Below are 12,663 nucleotides of genomic sequence, written 5' to 3'. Positions count from 1 at the left end.
TCCTATTCCTTCTGGGGGTTTTTTGGGTTTTTTTTTTTTTTTTCTGTGTGTGTTTTGTTTTGTTTTGTTTTGTTTTGTTTTGTTTTAACATCCAACAAAGTACTTTTCTGAAGAGCTATTAGCTAGAGTGTTGACAGGTGAGGAGGATACCTCAGGGAGAGGTGTTGACAGGTGAGGAGGAATGCACTCAGGGAGATTTTCACTGAGGTTTTTTATGTAGACATGAAGGTCAGACAGCATAAATGTAAAGGGAGACTCCCTGGGCCATAGGCAATTGTGCTCCAGAAGACTAGGGCTGCTTCGGTACTGTGTTAGAAGGCTTGCCTCTGAGGTTTGGCATGCAAGCCAAATGGGTAAAACTACCCAATTTTTTTTAGTAGCCACATATAGCACAGACACTGGATTAATTCTTGACAAACTGTTGGAAACAAGTAGTAGTCTCACTGATTGCCACAAACAACTTACATGCACCAGATTATTTTTTTAATTACAGGCCAGTTAATTAATTCACATTCCTTAGCCTATCCTCTTGTCTCTTTCCACATAGGTGGGTTTTTGACTCTTCCAGGTTCCTGGTATCAGAGCCACTGTTCATGGTTTTGTCACCATTTCAACCAGTTTATTAAATAATCCAAGATATTTAAGGGTTGTCTAACCCAGTGGGCCTTGAAACACATTTTTCTAAGCACTCTATCTTTGCCAAAGATTCTTACCTTGCTATTATTTAACTGCTCGAGTGAGTGTCAGCACAGGCAGGCAGCAGCCAGGACAGCCACAAACCCATGGCTAAACCCCGAGGGGTCATGCCAGACGATCACTGGAGTGCTCACACCTGTTTAGCAAAGGTTATTCCCAGCTTCCTGTTTAGTCCTCCTCTACACAGTCATTTGCTTTTAGCCCATTCATCCCAACACATAGTCGCCAGGTGGTGGTTCCAATTATCACGTTGCTTTTTGCCCACCTAACTCCAACACAGAGCAAGAGGAATGCACACAGATCTGTTAAAACATAGTGGTTTATCTGAATGTGGGAGGTATTTAAGAAAAGGGCCGTGTGAATGTAGATCAACCGTATGAACTTCACATCAGGTACCAGGAACGTTTGTGTAATAAATGGCTTTAATTTTTCTTCAATAAATTGTACAGAATTTGCTTAGTGATGTCCTTGTGGTGATTTATGTATTGGATTCTCAGGACAAGCGGGTATTGCAGCGCTGCTCCACTCCCAGAAGCATGGGACAGGTGTGGGAGACCCAAGAGTGGCAAAACAGAAGCAGAACCGATCTGAATGACTCCCCGTTGTCTCATGCACAGAGAGCTTTCTACGAAGACCTGCAGCTACGTCCCAGGATGCACCTCCCAGCTTTTTGTAAGCGCCCTCCTGGTCCGCTCCGGGAGCCGCTGTGGCCCAGGAGCACCGAGCGAGCGAGCCCGGCCCGGCCCCGCTGCCCGCTCCGGGCCCGCACGGCGCACGGCCCCTGGCCGCCACCGGAAGCGGAAGCGCGCAGCACCTCAGCAGCGGCGGTGTCGCTCGCGTGGGCCCGGCCGCGCCTTTCCGGTTCCGCGGAGCGGCGCGGGCGGCCGGTGACGGGTCCCGGGTCCTCCCGCGGCGCCGAGGGCGGCGCGGCCCCGCGCGGTTCATGGACCGGCACAAAGTGAAGCGACAGCGTCTGGACCGGATCTGCGAAGGTGAGGGGGGCGGGCGCCTCTCGGCAACCGCGGAAGCGGCATCTGCCCCCGCGGGACCCGCTGCGCGCCCGTGGGGCTCAGCGTCCGCCCGGCCGGTGGCGAGCAGGGCCCCGCCGCCCGCGGAGGTGCTGCCCGCGGCCTTCTGGAAAGGGCCGGAGGCTCTGTGGATGTACAAGTTCTGCTCACTTAAGGGGGAAATATTACCTGGGCATGCTGGGATGGAGGGAGGGCCAGTTACTGGGAAGGAGTTGTGAAGCGACTTTGTCAACTCGTTTCAGGAGCCAGGAGTAAGATGACATGCTGCTGAGCAGATCACTTATATATTATTATTGATAATGCATGCTTTATTTTCCTTCATCTATGTAGTGATAGAGGTGGTTGTGCTTTTTTTTCCCAGCGTCTTTTCCCTGTGTTTGTTTCGTATTCATGTCTTTTTCTTTGCCTCATCTGTTCCTCAATACTATTAGCAACTTATTGGACTAGCAGATGAGGGTTCCAGAATTCTTGTCTTTCATGTAATCACTCCTGCTGACTTTCTTAATAGGCATACGGCCTCCTATTGTGAATGGCCCAATGCCAGCACGGCCACTGGTTGCACTCCTGGATGGACGAGATTGCACTGTGGAGATGCCCATCTTGAAGGATGTTGCTACAGTGGCATTTTGTGATGCTCAGTCAACTCAGGAAATCCATGAAAAGGTGGGCAAGAAGATGTGCAAGATTCAGAAGTAGAGTTTTGCCTCTTAGGTAACCAAACCAGATATTGATTTGGACTGGTTTTTGTTATAGGTGCTGAATGAGGCAGTAGGAGCTCTGATGTATCACACCATTACCCTTTCTCGTCAGGATCTGGAGAAATTCAAAGCCCTCAGGGTCATTGTGCGTATTGGCAGTGGCTATGACAATGTTGACATCAAATCTGCTGCCGAATTAGGTATGATAATGCTGTTAGGTATCTGTTGTGTTCAGAACTGAATGTGAAATGGAACACTGCACATCTTTTTGTGCTTTATGAGCTGAGTGCATTTAAAAACTTCTATGTAAAAAGATTTGGAGCTGCTCAGTATCATGTATCTTTAGGAAGCTGACCAATAGATGGGCGGGTAGGTGGCTTAAAAGAAAGATTTTCAGTTTTCAGATTGCTCTGCTATTGATGTTGGTGTCTTTGTTGTTGTTTGGGATTCAAGAATCTGAATATGATGTCTAGGTAACTTTTGGTGAGGTGACTTTGGTCTTTTTGTGACCCCTGAGCAAACTGATGTTTGAAAGCTGCCTGCAAATGCTGATGCAGGATAAACTCATTGTAAATGCTTCATGAGTTTTCTTCTTAATTTTGTATATGCAAATAGGTTCTGATAAAAAACTTTATTAGTTATCCCTTTAGAATCCTAGGCATGTGAAAAGTGGATCAGGTGACAAGAAGATGCTATTTATTAAACAGATGGCAGTGAGACTTCTGGACCTTTTAGTCTCCTAGGTGAGATGGATCACTTAAGTATCCTTCCCCTTCTTTTTTAAGTTTTATAAGTGTAAGGGAGTCTAAAGTTTCCTTAATATAGTGCAGGTTTTGTTAAGCTTAAATCAAATACAGGTATTAGTATATACAGTTGAAATAGGCAAGCATTGCAATTTTCAGATCTGTAAGAACAGGTGAATTTCTAATAAATGAAGAGTGTGTATTGGGCTAGTGCTTGAATTAGGTCAAAAGAGCCTTTTCACTTGGATGATTCAAAGGAATAGTCTCAAGAGTTCCTGTCAAGGTCCTTGGCTTTCATCCAGCCATATTTGTGCTGAATTTGGAACCTAACGTAGTCTTAATGCTTCTCTACTTAAGGTTACCATCCATATCTTTGATTCATTCAGATTCAAAGATTTCGCTTTTCCCCCACTGCATTTATTAATCGAAGGTGAAACGAGTCAATATTCCTTCACCATCAGACTGTTGCTTGCCACTTTTGCCTTGGAGCGACAGTGTGATGACCCTTACATGTGGCCAGATTTGCTTTTTAATGGGTAGTTAAGAGTTATTTTAATGCTTAGCAAGGCCTTCTAATTCATTCAGAGGTAAGATATTTTTCCTTGTGTGTTCTGAATCTTCAGACCAAAGGGCTGTTTTACATTTAGGTATAATTCTGTATGTTAACACAAATCTCTGTCTGGCTGTGTAACAGAACTCATGTCATCTGAGTTGTCTGTGTGGTATTATGGCAAAATTGGAAATAGTTAGATAGAGAAAACCAGTTGGATATCTGGGATTGTCTGTCATCATTGCTCTCCTAATTCTCATGGGAAAATATGGTCTGAGTTTAGCCGAATGTCTCCTCTGACTAGGCTTACGAAACAGTGATGCCTTCAACCATTGCCTGGATTTTACTTCTAGTTTTTAGCTAGGTGGTGGGCTTTTGAGGTACAAGAGTTGCCTTGGTTTGGCAAGTGACTAGGGTTATGTTTGGGAAGAAACAATTTTTCTGTCTAATTATTTTTATTTCTTCGCTGGTTTGTCAAATGAAGGATAGCAGGAATTAAATGGTATGTTTCTAGCCTCTCACCTCCTATTTTTTTTCATAGACTGCTCAGGACTTCAACCAGATTTTCATACAGTGTTCCATCTTTCCCTTTTCTGACAGTAATTTATGCTTTTAGGACTTCAACTCTGTTTGCATTACTAATTTACTTAATAGTTGTAGCCATGGGTTTTATGGTCCTTGTGTTTGTGTGTTATTCTAGCGTGGGAGTGTTATGTGTTGTTATTTTTAAGCTTAACTTCAAATGGATGTAGAGAAGCTCCTGGGACTTCTGTATGCATTTAATGAGTTAGTTACTTATTGTTGTTCCTGGGGAGGCTGATGCTCGCAATGAGCATCTGGACCATGAGGCATGAGGAGCTCAGCCATCTGTCTCAATTCTTCTATAATCTGCCTGTTAATTTGTCAGGAGTATCTGTGGAAGGAGTGCATCTTTTTGATTGCAGGTCTTTTAAAACAGTTAGTTGATTGTATCGCTTGTATGGCCCAGTTTTCTCATTTCAGTTTGTTTGTTTTTCTGGTGAATGTGTCAATCAAATAGATATTTATAAGGAAGGAATGGTATTTCCTGGGGGATTGAAAAGATGGCTGGTCATATCTGTGTTGTAGAATGAGGTTCTGAAATTAATCCTGTGTTTCTTGAGTTCTGGAGTACTCAATTATCTTTCAGCATTCGTCCTTAAAGAGCTTTATGTTGATTTAGGATTGTGAAGCTAAAAATCTTATATGACCTCTATGGCTTTCTAGGCATTGCAGTTTGCAACATCCCTTCCTCCTCAGTAGAGGAGACTGCTGACTCTACCCTCTGCCACATCTTGAACCTCTATCGCCGTGTTACTTGGCTACATCAGGCTCTGCGGGAAGGGAATCGAGCCTCAAGCGTAGAACAGATTCGAGAGGTGGCTGGAGGTGCTGTGCGTATCCGTGGGGAGACTTTGGGCATCATTGGACTAGGTAAGTGATGGGAATTGTTAGACTGAAAAGCGAACTGTGAGCATTTTTGGGAAGCTAAGAGTCACATACTGAGAAAAGTCGTAATTCTACAACTGTTCATTGTGAAACATACTGACTCCTAAGGAATGCTAGTGCCCTATTCTGAATATCTTCAAGAGCTGGGTATATGTCAGGGGATTGGGTACTCTTTTTTTGATTTCATATGATTAGAAGAATTGGAACACTTACACAGCTCTTCTCAGTGACTGTTTCCCTCTATGCTAGGTTCTGTATCAGTAGCAAAGCTGCCTGGAAGGTGGCTACCAATTCCTTCCCCAAGTTCTTGTAGCCAGATTATTATCTCTGTCTCAGAGTCTAGATTTGGTTTGAAAACAGAACTGCTTCTTGACTACACTCTGGCTATTGCATGGGGAAGAACTAGAATTAGTTACATAGGAGAAGCACTGAAAAGCCTCCTCTGGATCCCTATAGCAATCCTAGGAGTTTCCAGGGCTGCAATACCTTGGGCCCTGGTAGTAAACTTCAGTGTAGGCTCCCAGTCTACCCCATTATCTTGTTTTTAAAGTTTGTTTTACCTTTCCTTGATGATTGTGGGTTTTCTTTTGTGAAGGCCGAGTTGGACAGGCAGTGGCTCTGCGAGCCAAGTCCTTTGGCTTCAACGTGATTTTCTATGATCCTTATCTGCCGGATGGAGTGGAGCGATCCTTGGGTTTACAACGAGTAGGAACCCTGCAGGATCTACTAATGCACAGCGATTGCATCACATTGCACTGCAGCCTGAATGAACATAACCATCACCTCATCAATGACTTCACTATTAAACAGGTGCAGCAGGAGCTTGATTTCCCCCACAGAGCACTGTGGAAATGAATGCAAACCGAAACTGCTGCTTTCACAGAGGCTGAGAGCATGTGAATCCTGCTGCCTCTGTTGTGTGCCTCCTGCTGCCTTTGGAGGCTGGGAGCGTGTGGATCCGGGTGCCTGTGCTTTGTGCTGTATAGAATTTTATGTTAAGAGAAGAATAGGATTGGCTCTTCTTGCAAAGTAGTTTCCTTTATAAAGAATATTTTAGGTGATTCCATAATTTAAAATTATCTTTAAAATAATTTACTGCACTGGTTAGACCTAGATGTGGTGTGGCTGGGACTGTGTGCATTGTTTTACACAGCACTGCCAAAGCCTCTCTGCCCAAGCCCACTGCAAAGCCAGTCTCAGACTAAACAGTCTATGAATGCTTTCCAGTGCTATTATGAGAGACATTTGGACATTGTAGTCCAGTTTTGTGTAGCTGTATACTTGAACCATGGTTCCTGTCCTCTTTTTTTTTTTAATGTAGTAGGTTGAATATGGAGTGCAGAACTTGAGAGTCCCACTTTTGCTCTTGTTGTCTTGTGGTTTTGTTTGTTGATTTTTAAAGCAAATTTCTCAAGCATTGCTTGCAGGCATTTCCCCTGTGGTAAGCTTTGCAGTGAAAGCCCTCCTAGTTCCTCCAGACCTCATCTAGTCACTGCAGATTCCTGCTCATTTCCAGTAGACTTCCCAAGATTCACTTAGCTTCCATTAAAAGTCTCATTCTCAATGCATGTACTATTTTTCTTCTTCCAGATGCGTCAGGGCTGCTTCTTAGTGAACACAGCCCGGGGAGGGCTGGTAGATGAGAAAGCCTTAGCACAAGCCTTGAAAGAGGGGAGAATCAGAGGAACAGCATTGGATGTGCATGAGTCTGAGCCTTTCAGGTAATGTTGTACCTGCATGCCTGCTGGTGTCTGGTGGTTCACCTACACTGGATGGTACTTTTGGCAGTATGGCGGGTTTGGGGTTTTTTTGTGGTTTTTGTTGTTGTTATTTGGGTTGCAGTGATGTCCAAGAGGACAGATGGGGTTATCACTTCTGGAAAAAAAAACTTCTTCTTCCCCCCAGTTTTGCTCAGGGGCCGTTAAAAGATGCACCCAATGTTATCTGCACCCCTCACACTGCCTGGTACAGTGAACAGGCTTCTATTGAATCCAGAGAAGATGCAGCTAAAGAGATCCGCAGAGCTATTACAGGTAATGAAGAAGATTTGCAGCTGCTGCTGAATTAGTGTTTTTTTGTTAGCTCACTGCAAGGATTCTGCTGATTATTCTGAAAAGACTCATTAAGTGGTTTCTGGCCCTGGAGTGTAAGTTGATAATTGTATCTTTGCCTTCTGAGAATTCTTGTACCTAATGCCAGAGTGGTTCTTTGCCTGGGAAAGCCTTTTTACCTGCGTCTTCCTAATCCTTTGCAATAATTCCATTGACAGTTTTACTGTATGTTTTTTTCATTGAGTGGTACATGTTGTCTCTTGAAAAAGTTGAGGCTTGGCAGCTGCAGTTTGTGGCAATAATTTTCACATGAACATAGAAGTGGGAGGAAAAGATCAGTTTCTTGCCATCCCCAGACACCAGATGATTAGAGGAGAGTCTCCCATACCCAGTGTTATCTTGTGGAAGTGGATGAAAAGATTTTGCACTTTTCCTTTTTACTTTCCTTTGTAAATGCTGCAGGGAACAAGTCTCTCCTACCTGTTTTCTGTTTTTTTTTTTTTTTTTTGTCATTCTTGGTGCCCTTGCAGGTCATATACCTGACGCTTTGAGAAACTGTGTTAATAAGGAGTATTTGCTGTTAGCAGCTCAGTGGTCCAATATTGATCCTGCAACTGTCCACCCAGAACTCAACGGAGCTGCAGCTTACAGGTGAGATACATAGGTTATCCAAGCATATCTTCCTGCTGAAGTAAGAAAGGGATTTGAGAACTGCTTGTACCTGCAAACAGGTATGTCTCTGTTCTTATATACTCTATATGAGCACTTTCCCAAAACTTAACAGCAGCACTTCTAAAGTTGTACAAGTATTTAACATGTACTTGGTCATATTAAATTCCAGCTGCATACTGGTCAATATTTCCAAATCCTTGGAAGACATTCCCAAGAGATACTTTAATATAAGAAAGTCTGCTGAATGTCCCAAAAAAGGTCTGCAGCTCTACATTAGAAGTTGTGCATAGCATTAGGGATATATAAAAACAAAGCACAGTTCTTACATGTAGCCAGATACAGACTATTACTGAGTCACTGTCCCATGGATTTGTTCAGTAGTCTAAACAGAGTGTATTTGAGTTTATCTGTTACAAACCTGCAAAGTGATTGTGGACAGGTTACTTCCCTTCTGTTTGTCTTCCGTCTGCAAAGTAGGAAATATATTTTCCTTCCTTCTATGAGAGATATAGAGGAGTTGAGATGTATTTATAGAGAGAAAGGGAAGCATAGGGAAGCAGAATGGAAGCGATGGAAGAATAGTTCATTAACAATTCATGTTTTATTAGTTCAGCTTCTTACTTTTTCTGCCTTGGAGCCCAGTGAAGGATAACTGCAGCTTACAACTTTCCTGCTGATGGGGAGGGAATTCCTAGCCCTCCAGGTACCTTCATAGAGTGCCTCACCATCTTTTCAGCTGCAGATAAACTTTGTATCTGTCTTCAAATGCTTAGTACGTGACCTCAGACTGTCTGGGCCTGTCTGCAAACAGGTGCCATTTGGCATTAGGATACCACTGCTACTCTTCAGCTCTGGAGACTTTTCCTATGTTCTATCTCAGAGTGTTTCTGTTAGAAAGAGGGGTTTGTTTTTAGCATGTCTCCTTTTCCTTTGAATAAGTCTGTTGGGCAAGCTTGTAATTGCTATGTTTTTGTTGGTTTTAGGTTTCCTCCAGGAGTAGTGGGAGTAGCCAACCCTGGGCTAACAGAATCACCAGTAGTGGAAGGGATTGTAGCTCATGGGATCCCTCCTGTTTCTCACTCTGCACCACGTACTCCTTCCCCAGGAGAGACAAGCAAACTGGATGCAGACAGAGAGATTCCTGCTGACCAATAGCAGTGTGTTTCTCTCCTCTCCTTTGGCAGCAGAAAAAAGTAGGAGGGCATCTCCTCCTAGGACCTTCTTTAATACCCTACAGACACTGTTTCCTGTTCACATGGGACAGGAGAATGCATTTCATTGCGACAGACTTTAGCTCTTGCCTTTATTTTGTAACCTTTTAGTTATAATTTCTTAATGAATCTTTCTCCTTCTCTGGGGCATGGCAGCAGTGACCTTGCCTCCTCTTGGCTTAATGTATCAGTTCTCCCATGTATCTGCTTCAGTTTTCTGTGACAGGGAACTGTCTTTGAGTGCTTGAAAACGGAAGTGAAGCCACCTGATCAGGGATGGTCCTTGGTGTTCCAAACTTAAGTGCATACTTTTCAGTTGTGACTTGTAGCTTAAATTTAATTTGGCTGAACCTCTTTTAAGTGTAGCCATGGGGAATATTAGAAAAAATATTAGGGAATTGGAGAAGTTGTGACTATTGTCTTCATTATGCCCTTGATAGAAGGCAGCCAGGTTAAGCTCTGTGTGTTACTTCGCTTGTTTTAATTAACGTTTCCTGTGAGAACAGGCATAGCACAGGCACTGTTAATTCTTGACCATACAAAGTTTTCTCTATGCAGTTCTCGGCCTGAAGTTAAAAGTCACACTGTCAAAGCCAGTCTCTTAAATAGTTTGGAAGGGATTAAAATGTCATCAACTGTATTTTGGCAGCAACCATGCTTGTGAGGCTTCAGAATTTTTCACCCTGGAGTCTGTAACTTGGAGAAGGTAAAAAAATGCTGAAATAGGAAAAGCATGCACTGAGAGACAGCAAGTAGCAATAAAGTGCAGCTGCATTTGGTGGTTCCTCACACACAAGTACCTCGTAGTCTGTGGCAGTGTTTATCCAGAAGGGATCCATCAAACTAGAATTCTAAGCTTTAAGATACAGATTTTTTTTTTTTTTCTTTTTGCATAATTGCATCAGCTAGAAATAACGTCCCACTTGTCTATGCTGGTGGAGAAGGCAGCTTTTAACAGTCAGGAAAAAGTTTATCAACCAGAAGGTGGCTAAGCACTGGAATAGATTCCCCCAGGGAGGCTGGCACAGCACCAAGCCTATCTGAGTTTAAGAAGTGTTTGGACAATGCTTGTGGGTACATGGTGGGATTCTTGGGGTGTCCTGTGCAAGGCCAGGAGTTGGACTCCATGATGCTGATGGGTCCCTTCCAACTCAGCACATTCTATGATTTTGTGATATACTGCATCTCTATAGCAGGGCAGGGCAGCAGGACAATGCAAGACAGCAGTTTTACATGAATAAGCTTTGTGATACTAAAAGGAGAATTAATACTTGCTGTTTTTCACCTGAAGCCAAGGCAGGATTGTTGCTAGCAAGTCTTCTCCATTTCACAAATGACTGAATATGAATTGCTTCTTTGAGGGGTGTGGAGTCTTCAGCAAAGAGGTTCCACAGGAGAAGACTTTTCTTTTATTTCACATCTTTAATTTCATCTTGTTGCACTTCAGTTATAGCCTTTCCATGCACAAGATGTAACAATATCTGATTGATTTGTTCATGTTGTTTGGATATATTAAAGTAGGTGCTATATGGGAGGCATACCCTATGTGTGGGTTTCTCTGCCTCCCTTGATTATTCTCTGTTTTGTGTCTGTTACTGGAAGCTGAACAGATGGGAGCAGACTGGAAAAATAACTTGAAGTATGGACAAAATCTTCTGTTTAGGCTGTTTAGTTTAGGAAGGTAAGGAAAGCTTTCAGAATAACTAAGTTCTCAGATTTTTTTTTTTCTGGTTTAAATTTTTTTTCCAATACTGCCTTCTCTATAGTGGCTTACTACTAATACAGTGATTAATTCCTTTCTCCTCCCCTTCTCCACTCCCCCCAGCAGTTCAAGAAACGAAAATAGTCAAGAAGTAAAATTCAGGTGTTTTCTTGAAAATTCTACACTTTAGTTGCTTAGTATTAGTGAGATAATACTAGTTTTCTAGTGCTGTGTGTCTTTTTTTGATAAGGTATTTGTCTCAGTGAAGGTTCTTGGCTTCTATGTTTTTGTGGATGATTCTGATTCTACTTCATATACCTCCATGGCTGCTCAGGTCTAGCAGATCTGACTGAGACTGGTGGTAGGCATGAGTTACAGGAGAACTTTTTCTGAACAAAAGCCTGGAGGTCAGAAGCCCGTTGATTGATGGTGTACCTAAAATAGCCATCAGCACTTTCCTGAATTCTCTAATCTCTAGGAAATTCAGATTTCACAAACTGCTGGCTCAGAGAGATCCTCTGACAAGCAGGTGTAGAAAAGTTTTCAGAGAGCTCATCTTCTATTACCACATTAGGGAAGCAATCTGTCAATAACTGTTCTTTATTTGCTGCTGAAAGTTCCTGCCCTGCTTAGGGGTTCAGGTCTGAGATTTTGTGATAAGGGGCTTCTAATTACGAGCTTTGAGGATCAGAGTGCATTGACTTTGTCTTTTCTAGAGCACAATGCAAGATAGAGTTATTTTTTTAGAAGAGGCAATTTATTTTTTTTTCTTCATTACTGCAAGTATCTCTATAGACAGTCAAATAACTGAGCAGAGGAAGAGTAGAAAAATTTCATTTGGGGGAAACATGAGTTTCTCAGTTCATATTTTTGGTGGCTAGATAGACTAGTGACTAGTAAGCATAGGAATTAAATGATTGATGATGTAAGAAATATTTCCAGTTATGGGTACCATGGAGTTGAAGCTGACAGCATTGATAGTGGCTCTGTTCTATCCAACACAGTGTACACCTGTTAATGGATATGACAGTAATTTTCCTCTTGATTAAAGCCACAGCAGAAAATGTTGAGGTAAAAATTAACAACCTTCATCTAGTACTCAAAGAAGGACTCCCTTTGCATTTATAGGATTACTCTGCTTGTGTGCTGTTTGTACCTCTGCTGACAGCCTGAACCTATTATCACCAGACAAAGGCTGTTTTGAATGGATAGCTCAAAGAAAAAATTACCGTTACTAAAGCATCCTGAGGTCTTCTTTCCCTGAGTGCCAAGTGCTTTGTTAGCGCTCTTTGTTGTGTGATACACTGAACTTGCAGCTCCGCCTCCCAAGCTTAGTGCAGTATACAGAAGTGGAGTGAATTTTTTTTAATGCCTTCCTTCAGAACTAGTGCAGAGCTTTAATTCCAAAGAACAGAAGTCTCCCAGGGTGAGGCAGGAGTCCCCTAGCTGCACTAATCTGCTTACAGGAGGTGCTCACACTATCCCAAGGTACATTCTGTTTGTCAGGGTCACTGCTGCTGACCAGCTTTTTTTATAGAGGACTCAGAGTTTCAGAAATATATTTTTGTAGACAATGATTAAACTGTGAAACATTGAAATAAAGCATGTAAACAAAAATTTACAGCACTGTCTTCTGTACAAATGTTTTCCTCACTTAAGTTCTCTCCTGGCTCATTAGAAAACGTTTGATTACTTCTTGGATATATTTTAATAAAGTTCTCCAAAGAACATGGCTGCTGTTTGTGGAAGGGGTAGCCTTAGATACAGTATTGAAAGAGAGGGTTGAAAACCGGTACAGGTCAGTGTCCACATCTCAAGTAATTTAAATTCCACAAAACCAGTCCC

General features: G+C 42.6%; 1 protein-coding gene across 1 annotated transcript; it reads left to right on the top strand.

Moving 5' to 3' along the window:
* The first annotated feature begins 1,105 nt into the window (after positions 1-1,105).
* LOC100224313 (C-terminal-binding protein 2) lies at positions 1,106-12,439 on the top strand. The gene is given in 10 exon segments (XM_002191423.7): positions 1,106-1,560; positions 1,563-1,688; positions 2,233-2,387; positions 2,478-2,622; positions 4,961-5,167; positions 5,778-5,992; positions 6,773-6,903; positions 7,088-7,215; positions 7,764-7,884; positions 8,889-12,439. Coding segments are annotated over 10 exon segments (1,728 nt in total). The 5' UTR covers positions 1,106-1,232; the 3' UTR covers positions 9,061-12,439.
* Positions 12,440-12,663: the final 224 nt, after the last annotated feature.

This window comes from Taeniopygia guttata, chromosome 13, assembly GCF_048771995.1.
Source record: "Taeniopygia guttata chromosome 13, bTaeGut7.mat, whole genome shotgun sequence".
Lineage (NCBI taxonomy): Eukaryota > Metazoa > Chordata > Aves > Passeriformes > Estrildidae > Taeniopygia > Taeniopygia guttata.
Note: the sequence above shows the minus strand (reverse complement) of the source record. Positions and strands in the feature narration are given on the sequence as shown.